The 25,125-nt window shown below is 37.8% G+C and overlaps 2 protein-coding genes across 2 annotated transcripts; both read right to left on the bottom strand.

Annotated features, from left to right (window-relative positions):
• Positions 1-1,571: 1,571 nt before the first annotated feature.
• On the bottom strand, positions 1,572-16,713 carry LOC123654539 (lambda-crystallin homolog). The gene is made up of 6 exons (XM_045590437.1): positions 16,268-16,713; positions 14,972-15,159; positions 14,342-14,532; positions 13,433-13,608; positions 2,018-2,182; positions 1,572-1,785 (listed from the first exon to the last, which is right to left on the bottom strand). Exons 1-6 carry the CDS (start codon positions 16,438-16,440, stop codon positions 1,572-1,574), a joined length of 1,107 nt encoding a protein of 368 aa, XP_045446393.1. The 5' UTR covers positions 16,441-16,713.
• Positions 16,714-18,676: 1,963 nt separating this feature from the next.
• On the bottom strand, positions 18,677-23,344 carry LOC123654607 (lambda-crystallin homolog). The gene is made up of 5 exons (XM_045590502.1): positions 23,163-23,344; positions 21,676-21,866; positions 20,770-20,945; positions 19,175-19,339; positions 18,677-18,960 (listed from the first exon to the last, which is right to left on the bottom strand). The coding sequence occupies exons 1-5, from the start codon at positions 23,323-23,325 to the stop codon at positions 18,753-18,755; spliced, it is 903 nt and encodes a 300-aa protein (XP_045446458.1). The 5' UTR covers positions 23,326-23,344; the 3' UTR covers positions 18,677-18,752.
• Positions 23,345-25,125: the final 1,781 nt, after the last annotated feature.

Consider the following 25,125-nt stretch of genomic DNA (forward strand, 5'->3'; position numbering starts at 1 on the left):
ACGAAAAAATAGGCAAGTAACTACGCGTTAGCAAAGATTACTCAAAAAGTAGTTATCAGATCTCAATAAAATTTATATGTGACCACATGACAAACATCAGCTTTCGATTAAATAAAAAATTATCAAAATCGGTACACCCAGTAAAAATTTATTGCGAATTTTCAAGAGTTTCCCTCGATTTCTCTAGGATCCCATCATCAGATCCTGGTTTTCTTATCATGGTACTAAACTAGGGATATCTCCTTTCCAACAAAAAAAGAATTATCCAAATTGGTACATCCAGTAGAAAGTTATGCGGTATAATACAACGTAGGTCGACGAAAAAAGCATCAAGTAACAACGCATTATTAGATATAGCTCGCAAAGTAGTTGTTAGATCTCAAATAAATTTAAATGGGACCAACTGACACACACCACCTTTCGATTAAAAAAAATTGTCAAAATCGGTCTACATGGGCAAAAGTTCTGATGTAACATACATGAAAACCTCCTCCTTTTTTGGAAGTCGGTTAATAAATAGTAGTTTTCAAATCGAACCAGTACCTAGTTTACGAGATTATCGCGTTTAAATAAACAAAGAGCTTTTTAGCTTTATAATATTAGTATAGATTAGATTATATCTGTTGTTGATTTAATTTAATATAACTAGGTATATCTTTACAAAACAATAAGTTCGGTTTGGCTACTGAGATTCCCGCGGGAGGCTTCGCTTAGTGTCCTCTGAATAATTTATGTTGCTGCTTAAATTTTTTATGGTTTTTTTTCAGTTGCATTTATAATGTTGCCAATACTAACGTTTTCAAGTAACACCAAAAATGAAGGCGAAGGCCGGAAAAACTAGACACGAAGATTCTTTTAATGAAATCAAAAACTTACATGAACCCGACTAGAAAAAATGTCAGGCTCAACATACATACATTGGAAAAAATAAACGGAAATAAATAACATAATAATTATGTTAAGTAACATATTTATAATATCAATTTGTTTTTTTTTTTTATTTAACAATTTTTTCAAGAATATACATTCGTGTTTTTTAAAAGGACCGGACGGACCGGAACACGAAAAAATTTCTACTCGGGAATTTAGTTATTATTATCAGGATATATATTAATTCAAGCGACACCATTCAAAAATAAAACAGGATAATAATGTAATTCTGAATATTTATTGAAGCAAATATTTACATAGAGTATGTCGTTTATTTAATTTATTTTACATTCTGCAGATACATATCCTCTTATTTATATTTTAATTCGAACAGTTAAGTTAGTTCAACACCTAATTATTTAATATATTTAATAACAAAAAAAATATTTTTCAGTTTGTAGAGTTATAAAATAAATAAATTTCCAAAATAAAAGTAGTAAGTTATTTGTTATTACTTCAGCTATCTGCCGGTGAAAGTCTCGTCAAAATCGACCCAGCCGTTTCAGAGATTAGCCGGAACAAACAGACAGACAGACAAAAATTGTAAAAAAAAAATATATTTTGGTATATGGACCGTGTATACATTCTTATGCATTTAGTAAAAAGCAGTTATTTTAATATTACAAACAAACACTATAATTTTATTCATTTATAAATAATAGATTCATTTCGTTTCTTAGCTTCATCAGTCGCATAAAACAAGCGTCCCGCCACGCGCGCCGCTCTTGTAATTTCTCTAAAGGTACTACTGCATTCAGGTGTGCGCAAATGAATTCTGTACTATATGATGTGTTCATGCACGGCGGCGGCGTATCAGCAGTTATATTGCATACGTTAAATATAGTCTCTCCGTATCTTTAAAAAAATATATATATAATAAACATACAGGGACTTTTTTATTTGTTGCTTTTAAAGTTTAAAATAGTCATTCAGCTTAAAAAAAATATGGGTTATGATTTAGAATCGTTTGGCACAAATTTAAGGGACGAAAATGGCTGAGGAGGAGTGTCTTGGATGAGGAGTGGAGAAGGGTGAGTGGGCCTTTTGTTATTCGAAACAAAGTATCAGCATATAAAAAATTATTTACCTTTTGATATAATTTACTATTCCTTCACTGCTCAAATGTGCGATTTCAAAGGGGCCGAGAAAAGCATAGTACATTCCCAATCCTTCCGATATAAGTTTGTCGATGTCTTGAACGTGAACAATTCCTTGCTCAACCAAACGCCAAACTTCATTTAAAATTACGTATCTGGAAGATAATAACTGTACATTTTAAAGGCTTATTATTTAAATTTTTTTTTATACCACTAGGTCGACAAACAAGCGTACGGCTCACCTGATGGTAAGAGATTACCGTAGCTTATAGACGCCTGCAACACCAGAAGCATCGCAAGCGCGTTGCCGACCCAATCCCCCCAGGAGCTCTGGTCACCTTACTCACCAACAGGAACACAATACTGCTTGAAAACAGTATTATTTAGCTGTGATCTTCTGTAAGGTCGAGGTACTACCCCAGTCGGGCTGCTCCATATTTTGAGCAGGAAATTCCTGCTATGCCCTACCTCAGTTAAAATGCCCTACCTCAGTTTTATTAGAATATATACCTACATATTTCATTATGTTACTTTTTAATATAAGAAGTTCAATATTTATTTTACTAAACTGTGCCTTAAGGCTAGTTTACACTTTGATTAATGCGAGTGCAGGTGTTTAGTGCATGTGCTTAATATTTAGTACAAAACAGGTTTGGACTGCAACTGGTTAATATTGCGAGTTATTAGTATCAGCTTAGTCAAGTGAATAGAAACGTCTTTTATTTTTTCGAATAGCCCCGTCCCACGCGTCCATCCTTTCCTTTAACTCGCAGCTTGTCGAGCTAAACACATGTTTGGACATGCTTGTTTCGTGACTTGTTTATTAGCATTGTTGTAACATTATTTGAAATCAATACTATTTAGAAAGGAAAAATGTCGAAGTGGACCGAAGATACGACCGATTTTGTACAGGAGTATCTATAACCTGAATTTGTTTATAATTGTACCTAAAGACCCTAAACATAATCCAGTTCATACTTGCTGTTCGACGTCCAACAATTTAATTTTACTAAGCACAGGAGATAAACAGTATTGGGACCACTGGAATTAAGGACTCGCGCGCGCACTCGCAATTACTAAACGCCTGCACTCGCACTAATGAAAATGTAAACTACCCTTTAGCAGAAAAATGCTCTACAATATTTCAGGGACATCTAGTATTCCTAACAAAGTTTTTCACTAAACACGAAATAATATGAGCAAGTTCTCCAAACTTAATTCCAATGCATTCCAAAATTAACCAGTACCTACTATACTACAGACGAAATTAAATGGGACATCCTATTTATTTTTATTTATTTTTTATTCTTTATTGTATACCTATATATACATAGAGTAATCTATAATATAAAAATGAGTCGCTGAATGTGTTGCTAAGCGCAAAACTCGAGAACGGTTGGACCGATTTCGCTAATTCTTTTTTAAAATATTCCTTGAAGTACGAGGATGGTTCTTACGGAGAGAAAAATTTAAAAAAAATAATAATAAAATTAAAGAATCGACTGTTAGGCGATACGATGTTCGCCGGGTCAGCTAGTTTAATATAGAATTGCAAAGTAAAAATATAATGCACAATGAGGCGACCTTATCGCTCGGTAGCGATTTCTTCCAGGCAACTTTAGGGTTAGGATTAAGAGAAAGAAAAGAAATAAGTAGGTGGTGTATAATAAATATACATCAAACAGAATAAGGTACAAATAATACAAACAAATTATATACAATAAACTATTTAACATTATAAATGATAAAATTAAAATTAAAGAATTAGGATCCGTGATTTAACAAGATAGTAACTAATTGGCTTAAAACACAAGACTATGAAAATATTGAAAATCTATTTGTACCAATAAAATAATAGGTCAAACTTACTCCAAATCACAGCAAAACGCAGACACATATTTACACACTCATACGCACACACATACACATACACACACGCACATACACATACGCACACACATCCACAACCACCCACATACAATCACAAGTAAACACATGCCAATGAAAAAAAATTTTTTTTCCATACTTTAATAATTGTCAACCTTTTTTGTTTTCAAATTTTGTATTTACAATTTTTGTTTTATTATTGTGTTATTGTCATCTTTGTCTACAGTTTCACTTATGTTTTCGCTATCTGAACGCAAAGTCTGATTATGTAACAATAAACTAATTTTTGGGGAAGACACTGTGGCCTATAAACACAGCATTTTTTAAACTAGCACGGGTCGCAGGGCTTCTAGATAATGTGAACCACATAATTTGAGCAAAATAAAAACTATTTTATAATTATAATTATTATTATTATGTGACCGGATGCCACTCCACCGGCTCCATGTACAATAGATACACGTATTATAATAAATACTTATATATACAATATAATAGATCTACTTATACTTACATATAAAAAATAAAAGCGGGTGGAGGAATACGCCCCGGCAGGGAGATCAAACGGCCGGGGGTTAGGGCTGTAGGCTGAGAAACCGGCGGACAATTCTAGCCGAGTCAAGTAACACCGCCTTCTGCATCCTAGCTGCGAGCGAACCGTCCCGGATCCCCAGTTGCCTCAGATGGTGAGCGAGGCTAACCGGGATCAAACCGTTGGCAGATATTACAATAGGGATTATTTCAGCGGACCCCACACCCCACATGTCGACAATCTCGTGCGCCAGATCCAGATATTTACGTTTTTTCTCAGTCTCGGCTTTCACGAGGTTCTCGTCATGCAGGACGGTGATGTCCACTAAAAATACCCTCGACCGTGCCCTGTCCATCACCACGATATCAGGCTTGTTCGCCAGTATTGTCCTGTCTGTGGCGATAGGCAGGTCCCAGTAGAGCCGGACTCCGTCGCGTTCGAGTACTGGCACCGGTGAGTATTGGTAATACGGCATCCTCTGTTCCAGGAGACCGTACATAAGAGCAAGCTCTTGGTGGAGAATCTTGGTCACTTGGTTGTGTCTGTGCAAGTACTCAGTATTAGCAAGCGCGGAACAACCCGAAAGCACATGTCTGAGTGACTCACCGGGATGACGACAGGCTCGACAGAAGTCGGGAGTGCCATCCTTCAGGACGTTCTTTCGGTAGTTGTTCGTCTTGACCACCTGATCTTGTATTGCACAGACAAAACCTTCGGTTTCCCCAAAGAAGTCGCCGAATCGCAGCCACTGCACGGAGGCCTTACTGTCCATGTGTGGTGCGTGAAGCGCCTTGTAGAACCGTCCATGCAGTTCCTTCTCCATCCAAACGGTCTCCCGGTCAGAGGTGCTCAGTACGACCGGTTTCTGTGCCAGTTCTCTTTGGCCAAGGCTAGGGGGGTTAGTCCTTAATTAATTATAAATTATTATTATTATTATTTCACTGAATGTTACTCCGCCCGCCCAATACATAATAGATACATATATTATAATAACTACTTATATAGATAATATAGTAAATTTACTTATACTTACATATATAAATATAAGCGGGTGGAGGAATACGCATATATATATATATATATATATATATATTATTATTAAATATACCTATATCTATCTAATTATATATCCTATAAATATACACGTACATAACAGTAATATAAGTGCACGTTCAATAATACACACACATACACATACATATTTATCTAATATATAAAATTCTCGTGTCGCGGTGTTTGTAGTTAAACTCCTCCGAAACGGCTTGACCGATTTTCATGAAATTTTGTGTGCATATCGGGTAGGTCTGAGAATCGAACAACATTTATTTTTTATCCCCCTGAGTAATAAGGGGGGGGGGGATTAAGGGGATTAATAACATATATAGCAAAACAACGTTTGCGGGGTCAGCTAGTGTTACGTCCGACCTGGAGTATATTAAAAACGAGTGGAAGCGTGATCTCAGGTACGAACGGGACGAACTCTTGTCTGCAGTACGCAGAGCTAACACTTAATGTCTTAAATAAAAATCCTACCTTAGTTTCACTGAATACTGTTCGGTGAAGCCTCGCCAGGTATAACTTAATTAACATCAAACTATAATTGGCCAATCATTACGTCTAATGCTAATCAATTATACTTAACTGAAGTGGCGGGCTGAAGCAGGAACCAGCAATCAAAATGGCCGTTGTTCGGCGTAGTTCCCTCACGTTTTTCACAATAATTCAACAAGGAATACAAGGAATACACTTTGCTATTAACAATTAAATTACTTCAAACAACAAAGGATGGTTCGATCAACAAAAGGCGATAATTTTTCGCGAGAACGAACAAGTACAAACAAAAGCGTAACTTTTATACGGAGACCGGAAAAACGATGCAAATTTTTAAATTCAAAGGTGACGAATGACAGCTCATAGATAAAACCATTTCGTAAACTATACTAACTGTCATAGATAATATAATAGTTTAGTGTTGCTACATTTGGTTCATAACATCTACCCGCCTCGGCCAGGACTACCTGGCCGCTAATCAATTGGCAGTCGTGACAAGGCTGATACCGCTCTCTTCAGAACAGAACCGTCCACCCGAACCTCAGCAAAACGGGGCACTCCATCTGCTCCAAAGACGAGGTTAAGAATGCGCCCTCTGCGCCAACACAGTGGCGGTGAGTTAGCGTCCTTAACCAGAACGAGGTCACCAACATGCGGTGGATCAGTCTTGTCAGTCCACTTAACGCGCTGCTGGAGAATATGCAAATATTCCAAATTCCAACGTTTCCAAAAGCTCTGAGTGAGTTGTTGGATCAATTCAAACCGCGAGAGACGATTGAGTTTCACATCAACATAGGGGTATTCCGGCAGGGCGTTCAGCGGCCGTCCAATCAAAAAATGGCCCGGTGTGAGGGCTTCCAAATCGTTAGGGTCTGAAGAGATCGGGCACAACGGGCGTGAATTCAACATGGCTTCAATTTTGCAAAGCACAGTTGCGAGCTCCTCAAATGTTAATACGGACTCGCCAATTACTCGTCGCAAATGTGTTTTGGCAACCTTTACAACACTTTCAAAAATTCCTCCCCAGTGGGGGCATGACGCGGGACTGAACTTCCAAGTTATTCTGCGACTAGCTAGTCTAGACGCAATCTCAGTCTCATTAGACGCCAAAAATTCATATATCTCTTTTAAATAGTTATTTGTGCCTTTGAAGTTGGTGCCGCAATCCGACCGAATCAAGGACGGTAGTCCTCGTCGTGACACGAATCTATCTAACGTCGCAACAAAGGCCTCTGTCGAGAGGGCTGAGACTAGTTCTAAGTGTACCGCCTTGGTGGACAGGCAAACAAAGACGCACAGGTAGGACTTGACCGTTTTACTGTTCCTGAGGGTCGAGGTCTTAACCGAAAAGGGACCTGCAAAGTCCGTCCCAACTCCAGCAAAGGGCCTTGTCTCTGTGACCCGATCCGACGGCAGGTCACCCATGATAGGCTGCATGGTAGAGGCCTTGAGTCTATAACAAGACATGCAGCGAAAGACCACACTACGGATCGTCCTTCGGGCCGATAAAATCCAAAATTCTCGTTGTAAAATGGCCAATAAGGCATTACAGCCGGCGTGGGAGTTCTTGATGTGACGATCAGTCACCAACAAACTCACTAAGTGGCCACTTTTGGGCAACAGGAGGGGATGACGAGCTCCATACGGGAGGTTTGCGTTCCTTAGACGTCCTCCGACTCGCAAAAGACCCGCACTGTCCAAAAAGGGGTTCAGTTTGCAAATGGCTCCAGACAGCTTACATTTGCCTTTTCTCAAAATATCAATCTCATTTTCAAAGTTCTCTTCTTGCACAGAACGAACCCAATGAAGAAGAGCATCCTGGAGCTCTTGTGGCGATAAGAACGCCTCCAAGCATTTGTTCTGTGGGTGTCTACAATTTCTGGTGAAGCGCTTGATCCAAGCGGTGACCCCCAGTAATTTGTCTAATGAGCTGTAGCGATTCATTAGGAAATCTGGGTCGAACGGATGGTCCCGCCGTTCAATCGCAAGGGTTCGCAACCCAGGCAATGTGACAGTATCCAAGGCCGGTGTTCGCGGCCAATTAGATTCTGACCTGGTCAACCACTCAGGTCCCCACCACAGGGAGTGCTCAACCAAAAAGGGGGCCATACATCCCCGTGATGCGCAATCAGCAGGGTTGACTTCGCCAGGCACATGCCTCCAGATTAACGGGGTTTCCGATTTCTGGATCTGAGAGACCCGATTTGCAACAAACACCTCTAAGGTGTGGACTGACGTCTTCAGCCAACATAGGACAATTTGACTGTCAGTCCATGCATAGACTGTCTCAATGTTAACTGACGGGCACAAGGTGGACATGACGTGATTCAAGAGGCGAGCAAGAAGGGCCGCCCCTGACAACTCTAGCTTGGGAATTGTCAAGGTAGTTCGAAGAGGCGCGACCTTGCTCTTCGCCATGACCAATGACACCTTCACTTGACCATCCATGGTCACGGTGCGCAAATATACGGCTGCTGCGTACCCACGTTCCGAAGCGTCCGAAAACCCATGAAGGGACGCTGTATGCTTCCCTGGTGGAAGCATAGCACGGGGCAACGATATCATATTGATAGCAGGCAATGAGGAAGCAAACAGGAGCCAGTCCTTCAAAATAGCTTCGCGGAGTGGCTCGTCCCATCCAAGACCTGCAGTCCAAAGTCTCTGCAGGAAGCATTTGGCCCAGAATATGACTGGGCATATCCAACCATTGGGATCAAACGTTCTCGCGACAGTCGACAGAACCAGCCGTTTCGTCCAAGTGCGAGGCGAATCCAAATCGACGTTGAACGTGAAGATGTCCTGGACTGGTCTGTACTGTATTCCAAGGACTGTCATCATGGTAGGATTGTCACGGTTCTCAAATAGGTGAGGATCCTGCTGGTGGTCATCAGGTAGCCCATCCAAGAGCGCAGGTAGGTTGGAGATCCATTTACGCAATTCATATCCTGCGGAGGCTAGGATGCCAATCAATTCGTCACGCAAAAGGAGAGCCTCTCTCTCCGTGGACGCACCAGTGCATATGTCATCAACATATAGGTCCTCCTTCAAAATGGCGGCTGCGCGAGGAAACGACATACGCTCTCGATCTGCGAGCTCCCAAAGCGAACGTATGGCCAAAAAGGGGCTAGACCGCAGCCCGTATGTGTTCGTGTTGAGTTCGTAGACAAGTATGGGATCTTGCGGGTTTTCCCGCCACAATATCAGCTGGTATCGACGATCATCAGGGTGGATTACCGTTTGCCTGAACATCATCTTGATGTCAGCTACGAAAACGAATTGGTGACGCCGAAACCGCGTGATGACGTCACAAAGGTCCTTAAGCAATTTGGGACCAGAATGAAGACACTGGTTCAAGGACACTCCCGATGTGGTCTGCGCAGAACCATCAAATACTGTGCGCAGCTTGCCACTTGACGGCTTTATCACAGCATGATGCGGGAGGAAAAAATGCTCCGTCGAGCGCCAGTCAAGTTTTGACACAGACATGTGTCCCAAATTCTCATACTCCCGCATGAAGTCAATGTACTTCTGTTTAAGTAGCGGGTCCCTGCTCATGCGGCGCTCCATTGCCAATAAACGCTTCTCTGCAGTAGGCCGCGAGTCGCCAAGGGGCGGTCGTACGGCAAGAAATGGCAATCTTGTCATGATCCGGCCAGAACGAAGATAACTGGTGTTGCTCTTGTAGAACCGTTCACACTCCTCGTGTTCCGGATCAGAGCGGGGTGCTTGTGGTGGCTCTTCCACTTCCCAAAATCTCTGCACGGCGTCAGAGAGGGCGGAGCCCACCATCAAAGCCGTTCCAGGTTCAGCAGGAGGGGGAGCCCTCAATACAGGTCCCATCAATGCGAACCCAAATATGGTCCGGAGGGCTACTAAGCCACCTGGCTGCAAAACACGATCCTTACCGAGTAATATTTTGCCCAGTACATCGGCGCCAAGCAACAAATCGACCGTGCCAGGTAGGTCGAATTTAGGGTCAGCCAAGTCCAAATCGGCGGTTAATTTTAACGCATCCGCAGACAACCGAACTTGCGGGTGACTGCCCAAGATGTTCTCCATCACAATGGCCGACGATCTCAGCGTCGGGCGTGGACAATTTGAAGGCGAGAACTCAAACGAAACGTGGCCCTCAACCGTGGTTACAGGGGCGTTCCCGACACCTCTTATTACATCTGAATACTTTTTAATATTCAGGCCAGTCTGCCCCACCAACCAAGACGAGGCTATGCACCCTTGTGAGCCTGTGTCCAATATTGCTCGGACTACAACCGAGGCGCCCGTCCGTCCCCAGACCCGGACATAGGCCGTGGGCAAGAGGACGGTCTCAAAAGGGGGTGGTGCATAGCGGGGGCAGACGCCAACATCCTAATGTTGGCGTGGCGGCGATCTATCGCCGCTGTCCCGGGACGGCCCGTCAAAACGAGGGAGTGGTTTAAACTCGCCCTCCTCTCGATGGCGACTGCCACGAGCCATAGTCGGCGGTTCGTAGCGCCGGGAGCGTCCGTACTGAGGGTTGCGCGGCTCCAAACGGGGATGCTCCGCCAGAGGGGGGGACGGCAATCGTACCGGACGTGCGTCACGGTAATCGTGGTAAATGACTGGAGGTGACCGTGATTGGTCACGAGGGTGCGGTGAGGGCGAACGGGGCACAAAGGTGCGGGATTGAACCCGAGGCCCCCTTCCATACCCGCCCGTGGGGCTGCGCGCCGAATCATATCGGCGATCCACAGCAGCACAATCTGCGTGGCGGGGGGGAGGTGAGCCGGACTCCAAATTGCGGGACTGAGCCCGGTGTCCGCTCTCATACCCGCCCGAAGGCGACCCCGGGTGGTCGCGGCGGCCATTTGCGTTGGCGCACAGCACCTTTAAATGTTGCCCTCCACAAACAGGACACGGGTGCATGTCGGGGCAAGCGCGCTGAAAGTGGTCCCCCAGGCAGGAGAAACACCAGCCTCGGGCCTTAGCAATCCGCCTACGAGAGGCCACATGCAACGCTACAAAGTCCGGGCACTGCATCGTTCGGTGCCCCCGGGACTTACAGAACCGGCAGACCGGTCGCGCAGCCTGCGCGACTGCAAAGCGGGGGGACGCCCTTCCCTTTGGCGCCATTTGAGCAGTGCGCCGTTTGTTGGTGGGTCCGGAGCTTGATAGTCCCACCGGCGCATCCATAACGTCGCCCATGCGACACTCATTCTCCAGGAACGCCAACAATTGCTCATAACTAGGGAGAGGAGATGCCTCATCCCTAGTGTGCGCCTGTTCAAAACGTGCTCTCAGGGACACCGGCAACCGCTTGAGCATAATACGCACCAACCAGTATGACGACTGGTCAACCGGCAGGCCCAAGCGGCTAAGAGCATTGGTAGCTGCAACGAGGGGGTTAAGCATCTTGGTCCTCAACTGGGCGGTATTACTCACGACAGGAATGTCCATTATCTGGTCGATATGAGCATCGGCCAGACAGCGCTGGTTTTGGTAGCGCTTGGTGAGTAATGACCGCGCGACCGCATAGCTCCCTTCACAAATCGGGAGGTGCTGCACCAATTCTCTTGCCTCTCCATCCAGCACTGAGAGCAGGTAGGCCAGCTTTTGGGACAGGCTCAAATCCTCCCTAGAGTCCACAAGGCTTTCGAACAGGCCGATGAAACCCATCCACGCGTCGAGTCGACCATCGAAATGGGGGAGATCCAGGTTAGGCAGTCGGGTCAAAAGGCCCACGGGAGTCTTCAAAGAGGCCCTAGTAGGCGGTACTCCAGCGCGCGAGGCTAAGATCTCCCGGGCGCGTTGGGAGATTTCATCGGCGAGGCCCAAAATTTGGACGTAGTCCTCGTGGACTTGCTCCCGTCGCTCCTTCGGAAGCGACTCCATTGGCACATCGTCAAGGTGCAGAAGGAGGCGCTGGTACAGAGTCTCGACCTGTTCAAGTCGAGCCGGGCATTTCTCGTACCTGTCTATTAAGGCCTCCGTGCGGTCTTCCCTATTCACCAAGGCGACCGCTGAACTGAACCATCTCAGTTGAGCTGTGATTCCTGAACAAGATTCACGGACCATGGTGACCGCGGTCGAAGTCATCTTCAAAGGCACAGATATAACAACAGTAACAACAAACAATAATCAAATTAATTCCAATGAAACAACTGCTATCACTGAATTGAAATCAAGTATCAAATCTTAAATAACTTCAGTAACAATACAAGAAAAAATTAAAACTAAGTTTTTTAATCTAATATTTCAACAAACTAGATTCAAAGCAATAACACAATTTACTCAACAAATTAATGAATTTACTGATAAATACCCATTTAAACAGCTATTTCTAATCTTATACTAACAAACAAGAGTATTTATAAGAAATTAACCTTCAATAAAGCATAAGACAACAGCTGTTATTAACTCAAATCCAAATATTAGACCTTAAGTATCTAAATATAATATTTTAATAAAGAAAGAATTAAACAAATTGTGACCTAACTTATTCATACAATATAATAAACTGAGCAACAATAAGTTAACCACGCTCTGCTACCAAAACTTGTTACGTCCGACCTGGAGTATATTAAAAACGAGTGGAAGCGTGATCTCAGGTACGAACGGGACGAACACTTGTCTGCAGTACGCAGAGCTAACACTTAATGTCTTAAATAAAAATCCTACCTTAGTTTCACTGAATACTGTTCGGTGAAGCCTCGCCAGGTATAACTTAATTAACATCAAACTATAATTGGCCAATCATTACGTCTAATGCTAATCAATTATACTTAACTGAAGTGGCGGGCTGAAGCAGGAACCAGCAATCAAAATGGCCGTTGTTCGGCGTAGTTCCCTCACGTTTTTCACAATAATTCAACAAGGAATACAAGGAATACACTTTGCTATTAACAATTAAATTACTTCAAACAACAAAGGATGGTTCGATCAACAAAAGGCGATAATTTTTCGCGAGAACGAACAAGTACAAACAAAAGCGTAACTTTTATACGGAGACCGGAAAAACGATGCAAATTTTTAAATTCAAAGGTGACGAATGACAGCTCATAGATAAAACCATTTCGTAAACTATACTAACTGTCATAGATAATATAATAGTTTAGTGTTGCTACATTTGGTTCATAACAGCTAGTTTATATATAAAATTATGTCATATTAAGAGACATATTATGGTCTTTTACGAGTTTCCGAATGTGTAGGGGTAAAGTATTCCACAAAATAATATCCTGAACAGCAAATGAACGTCGGTAATATTTGTATTTGTTGGTACAGGCATTCTAAGCGTGAGATTTCCAGACGAACGAAGTTCCTTACTGTGATCTCTAACGAATTCCAATTTGTTCTTCAATTATAAGGGACTATTTGGTTTATTTCATTTCCACTCCGCTATTTTGGTTCCAGTAACCAGTCTTATTACAACTGTTTTTAAATGTATTTGACTACTTACTGAATTCGATTCACTATATAGCCACTAATCTCCTTTGTGAGTGAAACTGGCTGCTGTCCAATCTCCTTCATTATTTCTTTGGTCCCCGCAACAATCCAGGGGTAAGTCCATATAGTTGGCACTATTTCAACTAATGATCCGTAGTAAAAAGGTTCCACAAGATGAGACACTATGACCTGATCAAATTATAATGGAAATACACCATAAATTAATTATTTCCACATTGTTTGGAAGAAATTACTATTTTTATTGATGGCCATAGGGTATTTTATTAACTATACTAATATTGAGTTTTATGTAAAAAATCAATGTGTTGAGTTTTAAACACTGAAAAAACACAATTAGAATGAGGTTTTTCAGTAATTTTGATATCGTGTTACTATTAATTATCTATCCATTAATGATCACAATCTTCCCATGAAAAGCGATTTTCATTTTTAACGAAATTTTACCCGCAACTGCCTACGCATGGAATTTGTAATTATGTTATATATGTTTTTTTAAAGAAGAAAAAGTATTATTTTTATTTTATATCAGATACAATTCATCCGAGGGAGATAATACGAAACTAGTCGCACACGTCGTAATACACTTTTTATCAATTACAGATTTTTGATGCTTCAACATGAATCGCTTAATCCTAAGATATATAAGAATCTTAAGATATAAAATGTTATCGATGTTGACGGTACATCAAAACACATTATTTTACTTGGATTACCAGGGTCATAACAACACAAAACCGTATTCAACTTCTTACAGCGGGTTGAAGTGATGTTGGAATAAAGATAAAGACAGATCCAAAATACACCCAATTCAATATACCTAAGAAACTCGTATCATATTGAAGAAAACTATGACTAACTTAGGATTTCCTGATATATGTAGTAATTTCATAAAAGAGCTTACGTGCGATTTGTGTTTAATTTTGTCAGAGAATAGCGTAAGCGGAGTCATGCTCGTAGAGGTTGACAAAATAACATTGTCATCCACAAGTGCGTCTAAAATTTGGAATATTATGATCTTAAAAGCGTAGTGCTCTTTTTTACATTCTTGTATAAAAACTGCATCTTTAACTGCTTTTGCTAAATTAGAAGATCCTGAAAAATTATACAAAATATGAATATCACTATGACGATAGGTCATAACAACTAGCTGTTGGGCTGGCTGTGGGTCAAGCTTCACTTATGATAATTGTTTGTGTTTTTCATGTTCTGGACTTATTTGTAGAGTACGAAATTACATATAAACTATTTAGCTTTCTAGCATCTAGCCTTCTTTCTAATCTCTAATTGACAGACTTCTGCGTAAATATTCAACCTCTATTACGGCTGTTGCACCTTGGTGAGGGAAGAATTTCTAAAAATCCCAGTTCAGTGGATATCTACTCAACACCCAAAATAATCACCCTACTAGGCAAACTTCATCACTCATCTATTCAATTAACTTCGTTATTTTACGTTTGGCGCTGATGAATCAGTCTGTCAGTGACTTAGCACATATTAAATTATTAGTATATTTCGTGTCAACTATAATCACCTTCAATACATTTAATTTGGTCGTCTGCGTTGAGGTGACCACGAAGCAGACCGCTACTTTCCAATGTCTTTAATTGAACTCTTATACTGTTTAGGGCATCAGAAACGTTTTTGTGAAATACATCAAATATTGTCACTTGGTAACCGACTGAAGCAAAAAGCATCGCCCAAGACATTGCAGTCACACCACTGTAAAGACAAATTTAAAATTATTATTCATTTGTATGCTGTGTGGTTACGGCATCAAAGAACCCCCTTTCTTCCCGTGGGTGTCGTAAGAGGCGACTAAGGGATAACACAGTTCCACTACCACCTTGGAACTTAAAAAACCGACCGATGGCGGGATAACCATCAAACTGCTGGCTTTGAAATTCACAAGTCGAAGATGGGCAGCAGCGTCTTCGGTGCGACAAAGCCAGCCCTGCGGTCACAAACCCGCCTGTCCAGCGTGGCGACTATGAGCAAATCACACGAGTTCACGCCATTTTTGGCGTGAACTTGTGGAGGCCATGTCCAGTAGTGGACTGCGAAAGGCTGCTGTGATGATGATGATGATTCATCTGTATAAATAAAAATGAAACGTTAATTATGTTGGAAAGCGCTAAACTCGAAAACGACCAAATTGGTCAACTTTTTTAAGTGAATAATACTTTGAAAAGAAAGGAAAATTAAAAAATATAGAAAAGATAAGGATTATGTCAACTGGACGCGTTTTACACTTCCAAAGCAGGAAAATAATGTAAGTACCGTGAAATTACAAGTTAAAAAAATTATTAGTTGTCTGTATTACCTACTATAAAACTTGCATTATCTAAAAAGGATAGTCTTTAGATTAAGAGCCGGCGAATTAATTTTTTAACGAAATTATGCCGATAAACGGTCAAATTTTGAAGTTAAATAGATTAGATTAAATTTTTTTTTATTCGACGGGTCTTAATCTAAAGGCTTACCAAAAAAAATCTAAAGCAAATACCTACGTAGTAATTTCTTGTTTAACCATAAAATAATTACAAGCTTATTATATGTGGGTTAATTTGATTTTTATGATAATTGAATAAAATTATAGGTAAAGAATATTAAATATATTCATTTAATAAGCTTACTGAATATTACAAAAAAAAATGGTATAGTGTTTATTTCTTTATTTATTGGAATCACAACTTACAACAATCATTACAGGTACTACCCAATTCGATTCGACAGTGAATAACATATAATTTAACTTATATAACAAATAACATATTAAAATATTCTTAATTTTTTTTCTGACGGCTGAGGAGAAAATATACTTTTTTACCTGCCAACAATCGCCACTTTTTCAGTTCTAAACTTTGACACATTTTTAGTGGTTTTGAGGGTTTCGTTACAAATAGGTTTCTCGGGGGCATTCTCGCTGCCAAAAATTGGTTTTTTGAATCCTAGTCGAGATGCAATTGAGGTAATTATATTGCGCATACAAAACGCCGGCATTTCATCACATCGGCAGGACTCCGGTTACTTATGAAATATTTTGTTTATCTAAAAAAATAGGTAACGTGTATAAATTAAATAAATATCGCGAAATACGTTGACAAGAGCAAAAATCGAGAACGGCTATGCCAAATCTGGCCGAAATTAAAAAAAAAATCTTTGCGCAAAATTTTCATGGAATACAAAATTAAGAAAAAAAAAATTAAAAAAACATTTGAACATTTCCAAAAAAGTAACATAAATATTTCAACTTAACACCTTTGACACTTCGCAGGACAGGACAAAGTGTGTTAGGTCAGCTAGTACATACTGATGTAATTTAATGACTGTTTAAAAAATAATTAACCAGTACAAAGTTTCATCTGATTTTCATTTTATCGAAAGCTAGATTTTAATACCAAAAACATTTAAATAATTGTTATTAACATAAGTCAACAATAAGGTTTCACCCAGAAACAAGTTCAAACAACATCACAAAAACATTATCATTCACATTAAAAGTGTGAGTTTTCTATAAATCAACGAATTACATTATAAATACGATACATTACTGTTTAAAAAGACTTACAAAGTTGTAATCGGGCTGCTCCAAGGCTTAGATGTTTCTGCCTTCCGATCAACTGACCAAACAATCCGTCTTTCAATTACGTTGGATTTCTTAAATATAAGAAGTCAAATAAGAACAAAAATAATACACTGCTTAATAAATTTCGCTTTAAACCACTGCAATGAACACAATAAACCACACATCGACATTAATTAATTAAATAGCTAAATATTTATCACCTACCCCCTTTTCAAACGGACACCAACTACTCTCTTTATTAGAATACACTATATCCCTATACTACATTACTAATATTGTAGTTACGTATTATATTACACGTTTAATTACTTTAACCATTAGTTACCAGTTTTCTTACTATTGTTGTTTTTTTTTATTATTAATTTAGTATATTTTAACATTAAATGAATGTTGTAATATTTATATTCATATTACTGTTGCATTGATGGCGGATTTTAAAAATTCATGAGCATAGACGCAACCTTAAACACACAGTTGATTAAGGGAAGTTATTAACCTTCTCTCTAAATAAATAAATAATAAAGAGAACAATATTGTGGACAAAAATAAAATAATCTGTACATTACTCATAGTGAGAGCCGCGGTATTTAGAAGTCTTGTTGCTGGGCCATAGCATATAAATAAATATCTTTAACATACACATACAATCGTCAGTTCCTACAATAAACAACTTAATACTTGTGTTATAGGAAAGCCGACTTATATCGTTACATTTTTTTTCCAATAAACATACATATAAGTAATGCATGTATAAATAAATATATGTAATAATTACAGCCAGACTCGCGGCAGGAATCGAACCCAAAACCCTTAGAGTGAAAAGTATGGTCACAAAATGCGTCAACGGGTTAGTTGTATTATATTGTACTAGCTTCTGCCCGCGACTTGGAAGACGTGGAAGAGTAAATTTGAATTAGCTGGAATGTTCTCAAAAGGAAAAAACCCGATTTTGAAACATTCTTCATTATTTCTCCGCTCCTGTTGGTCTTAGCGTGATGATATATAGCCTTCGTCGATAAATAGGCAAAGACGTCGATAAAACACTAAAAGAATTTTTAAAATTAGTACTTTTTAAAAGTAGCTCCTGAGATTAGCGCATTCAAACAAACAAACAAACTCTTTAGCTTTATAATATTAGTATCATTTCAGCTTATCACAGTCCACTGCTGGACATAGGCCTCCATAAGTTCACGCCAAAAATGGTGTGAACACGTATGTTGCCCATAGTGACCACGCTGGGCAGGCGGGTTGGTGACCACAGGGCTGGCTTTGTCGCACCGAAGACGCTGCTGCCCGTCTTCGGCCTGTGTATTTCAAAGCCAGCACTTGCATGGTTATCCCGCCATCGGTCGGCTTTTTAAGTTCCAGGGTGGTTCCAAGTTATAATATTAGTAAGATGTTGTTAATAATTTATGCATTTTTTTCTTGTTTATTTATTTGCCTTATAAAGAAATTATATAGTTATAAGGTAATAGATATAATTATGTAATTACGAAGAAGTTATATAAAATATAGGCTTACAAGCGGTTACATTTTTCAAGTTAAGAGATGATAAAATAAAACAATTGATAATGCTATAAATATTTACTAACACAACTACTTATTTACATAATTGAGTTGCTTATACATATTTAAAAATATTCATACAAATTAATCATTGAAAACAGCATAGGTAAATATTTTAATATATTTTTTTTTAATTTAAGCTCGGTTGTTTCTAAAAATTTTAATTTTTCTTATATACGGTATTCATTTCCTTCTTGAGGAGCGCCAGTCGCGTGAGACAGGCGTCCCGCCACGCGCGACGTTCTTGCAATCGATCTAAAGGCACCATCGCGTTCAGTTGCTCGCAAATCGTTTCTGCGCTCTTTGAAGTGGTCATACGGGGTATTTCACCGAAAGTGTTGCTTACTTTGTATATAGTTTCTCCGTATCTAAAAAATATACTTATATGTAACTTTTTTTTTTTATTTATTTACATACCTACGTAACATATTAAAGTCGTCAATTTTAAATCGATTTCATTTCATCTTTAATTATAATAACAAAACTAATGTATTATATAAAAGACACAAAATCAATTTTATACAAAATGTTACCTGAAGTTATGATGTTATTTAAAATAATTGAGTCGAATTAATTATTTACCTTTCAATGTAACTTTTCATTCCTTCAGCGTTCAAATGCGCAGTTTCCAAAGAGCCCAGGAAAGCATAACGCATTCCAAGTCCTTCTGATATAACTTTATCGATATCTTGAACGTCTACAACTTTGTCGTCAACTAAGCGCCAAACTTCGTTAAGAATCGCATATCTGAAAGAAAGTATATTTGTAACAAATGACTTACTACTTTACTTTTGATTATAATCAACATTTAGATATTTAAGTAAAAAAAAAATTAATTATTTTGATTTCAACAAATACAAATTGTAATGTACTAAATTGTATCAGCCTCTAAAGCACCCATTACTTTGATGAAAATATGTTTTTCTATTAAGAAGAATTTATGTATACGATTCGTATTTAGACTTCGTAAATATGATCATATCTCTGAATTCCGTAAAAAACTGAAGTGGCTCCCAATTCGCTTTCGCAGAAATACGCATATTCTTAACTTACTTTACTCTATTCTATTTAACCCTGTTGTACCTGCTTATCTAAAGCAACGATTTAAATTTCTTAGTGATATACATGAACGCAGTCTTCGTTCTGAGAATACCTTACTTCTTGAAATTCCCCCTCACTCCTCTTCCTTTTGTACTAAATCTTTCACTGTACAAGCTTCTCGACTTTGGAATTCTTTACCCTTGCATATTAGACGTGTACAAGCGCTTTCTATTTTTAAAAAGGCTGTCAGGAAGCATTTTCTTGATATTCAACGTGAATAAAATTATATATATGTATGTTTGTATGTATGTGTTTGTGTATGTGTATATTTATGTATATTTGTATTTATGTATATATGTATGTACGTATGTATGTATTTATGTATGTGTTTATGTGTGTATGTATGTATGTAAATAAGTAAATATATTCAAACGTTTATGTCTCAATTTGTACACCTACACTGACACAATACCATCTCCTCTGCCCTAACGTTGCCTGGAAGAGATCGCTTTTTAGCGATAACGCCGCCCTTTGTGCCTGATGATACTCTGTTTAAGTCCATAATACATATTATTTTTGTTTTGGTGTACAATAAAGTGTATTGTTATGTTATGTTAAGAAAAATAATAGCTAAATCCGCAATACAATGGATTAGTGGAAATTTATTACCTATATGGTTGAAAATTTCTTCAGAAACCCATGGCTGCTTACGTTGTTAGATGCAAAACAAAATTCTATGAAACTAACGCGATTGAAAACAATACTCGCTATTTAAGCCCAAAAGCTTAGTAGAGTTTTTTTTTAAATTAATAAATAAATATCTTATAACATACACACATGGTCGTCTGCTCCTATGGTAACCAACTTAATGCTCGTGTTACAGGTAACATCCGACTGTCAGAACTATTTTTTTAATATACGTACAAATAATACATATATAAATATATAAATACAAATATTGCACCCAGACTTAGGCGGGAATCGAACCCACAACCCGCGGAACAGAAAGCAGGGCCACTACAAAGTGAGCCAACGGGCTTAGGCGGGCAAGTTTAATTGAGTGAACTTAAATGAGTGAGCTTAAACAGGGTCTTTTTAAATCATAAAATAAGTATATGTAAGAAATTGCAACTTACTGAATTCGATTCAGTACAAATCCATCAATTTCTCTTGAGAGTGAAACTGGTTCTTGTTGAATCTCTATCATTATTTCTCTGGTCTTCTTAGCTACTTCTGGCTTCGTCCACGGTGCTGGTACTATTTCAACTAAAGGCACGTAGTATGGAGGGTTTACTGGATGCGATACAATGACCTGATAAAATTAAAAGTCAAATTCACATACCTATAGGTACCAACGTATTATATTAATGTATTAATACGTAACTTTGGAAGAAATTATTAATGTAAACAAAAGTAATTAAGTTTTTAGGCTGGGATTGTTATTTATTATTTTAATTGTAGATATAGCCTAAGATTCCTCTGCGAAATCATTACGCTTATCACGTAGAGGTAAACAGACAATCAGTAAGTAGTTGCGGCTAAGTGGGCATAAGCACCCATGGCTTTTCAAATTTTCTACATGCGTTGCTGTGATGTGAATATTATTTCATTTTACCTAGAAGTTAATAAAATTATTTAAAATATTTTAATTAAAAGGATTTTGTGGGCCCTTTTTAACACCACCCATCCCTGTTATATGTATTTGCCTATTCATAAAGGTTTGTAGAAATTAGAAATTGATTATCTACGTGATGAACGTAATGATTTTGCAGCGCGATTTTAAGCTGATATATAATAAACTATACCTAAGTATGGAAAATTATACATAAGAAAAGGTACTTTTTGCATAATAATTTATTTGCAAAGTAAGAAACAACCTCAAATGTAAAAAACTTCTGTCAAATTATATATAATATATAAAATAAGAATACATAATAATTATTACAACCTAAGGAATCACACCTTACATTACCTGCATTAAATAAGAAGAAAAAAAAATCAATTTTTGATCATAGATATCATCACAGTTACAAAAAACTTACTTGTGACTTGTGTTTTAATCCGTCTGAGAATAGAGATGGCAGTGTTGTACTCGTTGAGCTAGACAAAATAGTTTCATCATTCACAACTTTGTCTAAATCTTGAAATACCTTTTTCTTTAATTCAAGACTCTCTGGTACGCATTCTTGCACAAAAATTGCATCTTTTACTGCTGTTGCTAGATCAGTAGATCCTTAAAAATACCCAAAACAAGTCTGAGATTAATAAGAAATATGGTATTCATTTTCAAATTGATTACATTATTATAAATATAGGTTGGGTTGTAGTAGAAAAAATATCTTCCTCTTAATATGTACTTATATGAGTTAATAATCAAACCTCAAAGGTTACGACAGCGATTTTTTTTTCTTTTTACTTTGTCATAATTCTATTCTATCTTTATATTATATACAACTAGGTCACATCACTAAAACTGAGCAGACACATCTTAATTCGTTCCGTTAATATTTAAAATTTACTTGTATGTAACACAATTTCTTTATAAAATAAATTCATTATACACCTTTAGCCCTTTTTAAACTTTTAATTTTAACAAGCAAAGTTTGTATACACAGTGCCAAGTGATATATTCTTATATAGATATATATTCTAATAGAGATTATAGATATTGATCCAGTCACATTTTGTATATGTAACTTGATAAACCTCCCCATGGTCGGCCCATACAGTCTTTCTGCAAATAACTTCAGGATACCGTTGGTGCTTACCCTTACCCTTTGTATTATTGACGCCATCTTTTTGCACATTATCGTGAAATAATCGTCAGTATAAGCTTCTGCAGACATACCTGACGCACTACAATAATATAGGAGCCTCAACAGCGCCCTGAAGGCATATTGTATTGAACTCGCAGGATGTGTGCCGCTTAATACATAACATAAATAAAAATAGTAAAATACGTTTCGAGGCTTATTAAATCTAAATGAATTATAGTTTAAAAAAACTAAAAAACCGCGCTTTTATAGCTAATCGAACTAAAAAGTAGAAAATAATTTTTAATTACAAAAAGTTTATATTACAGTAGCAGAAGATCGACCAGTCAATCATAATTAATTACTTCAAAATAAAATTATAATAAAATATAAGTTATTAAGAGAAAGATTCAATTCAGAGTAAAAAATGTGGGGTGCATTTTACTTTATTTCCATAACTTTTTACTATGTTTTTATAATTCTCCGCACATATTAGATGGTTGCTAGTAGAATAATTGTTACATTTAATATATCAAGCACGGTACATGTACGGTATGTTATTTTCTAATAGAAATTAATAAAACACAATAGATACCACAAATGTTGTCATGACTGACATTGCTATCTAATCATTTTTTAATATCATATCAAAAATCGACCGTTCCATCGGGGATCGAACCTGCATCTCCGACTGACCGTGTCGGTGCTCTAGCCAATTAAGCTATGGAACGATGTACCCGCTAGATCGAAATTCCTATCTAGTTAGCGATAATTACCTTTAATGCAACTAAATTGTTCGTCTGCGTTGAGAACACCACGGAGTAGACCATCTTTTTCCAATGTTTTCAGCTGAAGTTTAATGTCTTCAAGCGCATCGGAAACTTGTTTGGGAATAATATCGTATACTGTCACTTGGTAACCAACTGATGCGAAGAGCATTGCCCAAGATCTTCCAATCAGACCACTGTGAAAATATGAGTAAAATTACTTGCAATAGACATTTAATTAACAGAAAAAAACCCTCTCTTCTCGTGGGTGTCGTAAGAGGCGACTAAGAGATAACAAGGTTCTCCTACCACCGTGGAATTTAAGAAGCCGACCGATGGCGGGATAACCATCTAACTGTTGGCTTTGAAACACACAGGCCGAAGACGGGCAACAGCGTCTTAGGTGCGACAAAGCCAGCCCTGCGGTCACCAACCCGCCTGCCCAGCTTGGTGAATATGGGCAACACACATGAGTTCACGCATTTTTGGCGCGGACTTGTGGAGGCCTATGTCCAGCAGAGGACTGCAAAAGGCTGGAATGATGGAATGATAACAGAAAAATGTAGGAACAAGAATTTTATAATTTAGGTATAGGTATAAAGAAATGTTGTTGCTAAAAAAATACATATTTGGTCAAGGACATTAAAAATATAAAAAATATTGTAACTGTTTAAGTTAATGAAATATTTCAAAAACTATACAATCGTTTATAATTTACGTATTCTCGTATTCATTGGTCTTAAAACAGATGTTATTATTGTAAACGCAATAAAATTAAATTTAATTCTTAGATATTGTAAGCTACATGTAATAGACATTAACAATTGTACCTTTGTTCTACAAGATTTTAGGATTAACTTAATACAATTTTATTACTCGGTTAATTAAAAGTTACAATGTTAGTAACCAACAATGCGCTTATCAGACATTGGCAAAAAGCATATATATACCTATATTATTATGCTGGTGTTATCTGAAACTGTTTACAAACATGATAAGTCCGGTCATAGTAATACGTACACATACATACATACGTATGTAAACATAAAAAATACTTGAAATGATTAACAATCACTTTGAATGTATATTCTATCTTTGTGACATTGTGACTATTGCCTAAGGGGCCTGTTTCGCTAATTGTGCCTACATTTAGGGCCTACGTATAAAGTTTGTCATTTAAAATACAACAAATTGGGCTTTATATCTAAAACTCTAAAATAAAAAATTCAAATTAAACAGTTACAAAAGAATTTCAATTTAGAAAGTCTACCTAAATCATCTAAAAGATCATTTTATTATTTTAGTTACCAATAATATTTATCAACTAACTAAATATTTAATTACAATATCTGGTATCTATTAATTCTATCGTAAGTTTCTAGTTACAATAATTTCAATCAAATTTAGAGTAATAACAACGTTTTTAATTTTACTTTTATTAAACCTTTTATAAATTTAAAATCTTTACGGTGCGTTATAGCATTTTTACGGGCTAGGCTTTAGATTAGGAACCGCATTTTGAAGTTAGATAGGTTAGGGTTGCTTTTTTTTGTAACTAAATTATGTCGATAAACAGACAAGAAATCAAAAAAAAAAAAGAAATTATTAGAAATAGAGAATATAAATTGAATTTTTTTTTTTTTTATTTATTTAAAAGGAACACCAAATATGTCAATGCCAGGTAAACCTTTTGTAATCCTGTTATAATTTAAACACAGTTTAGCTACGAGCGCTTGATCTCCCATATGATGAGTTCTTGATTATGAAATATGAAAGATGTTATGAATTTTATTTTTGGGTACCTACATGAGACTAAAAAAGATACGCTCGAGCAAGTTGCTACAACGTACATCATGATGATACAGAATTTTATGTAAAAGCACATCTCTAGAAGTGTACACCTATCCGAATTCAAATTTAAATATTCTGTCTTGTCTTTTATAATGAGTACAGTGATACAAGTGATCAATTG

Source organism: Melitaea cinxia, chromosome 6, assembly GCF_905220565.1.
Source record: "Melitaea cinxia chromosome 6, ilMelCinx1.1, whole genome shotgun sequence".
In the NCBI taxonomy this organism is placed as follows: Eukaryota; Metazoa; Arthropoda; class Insecta; order Lepidoptera; family Nymphalidae; genus Melitaea; species Melitaea cinxia.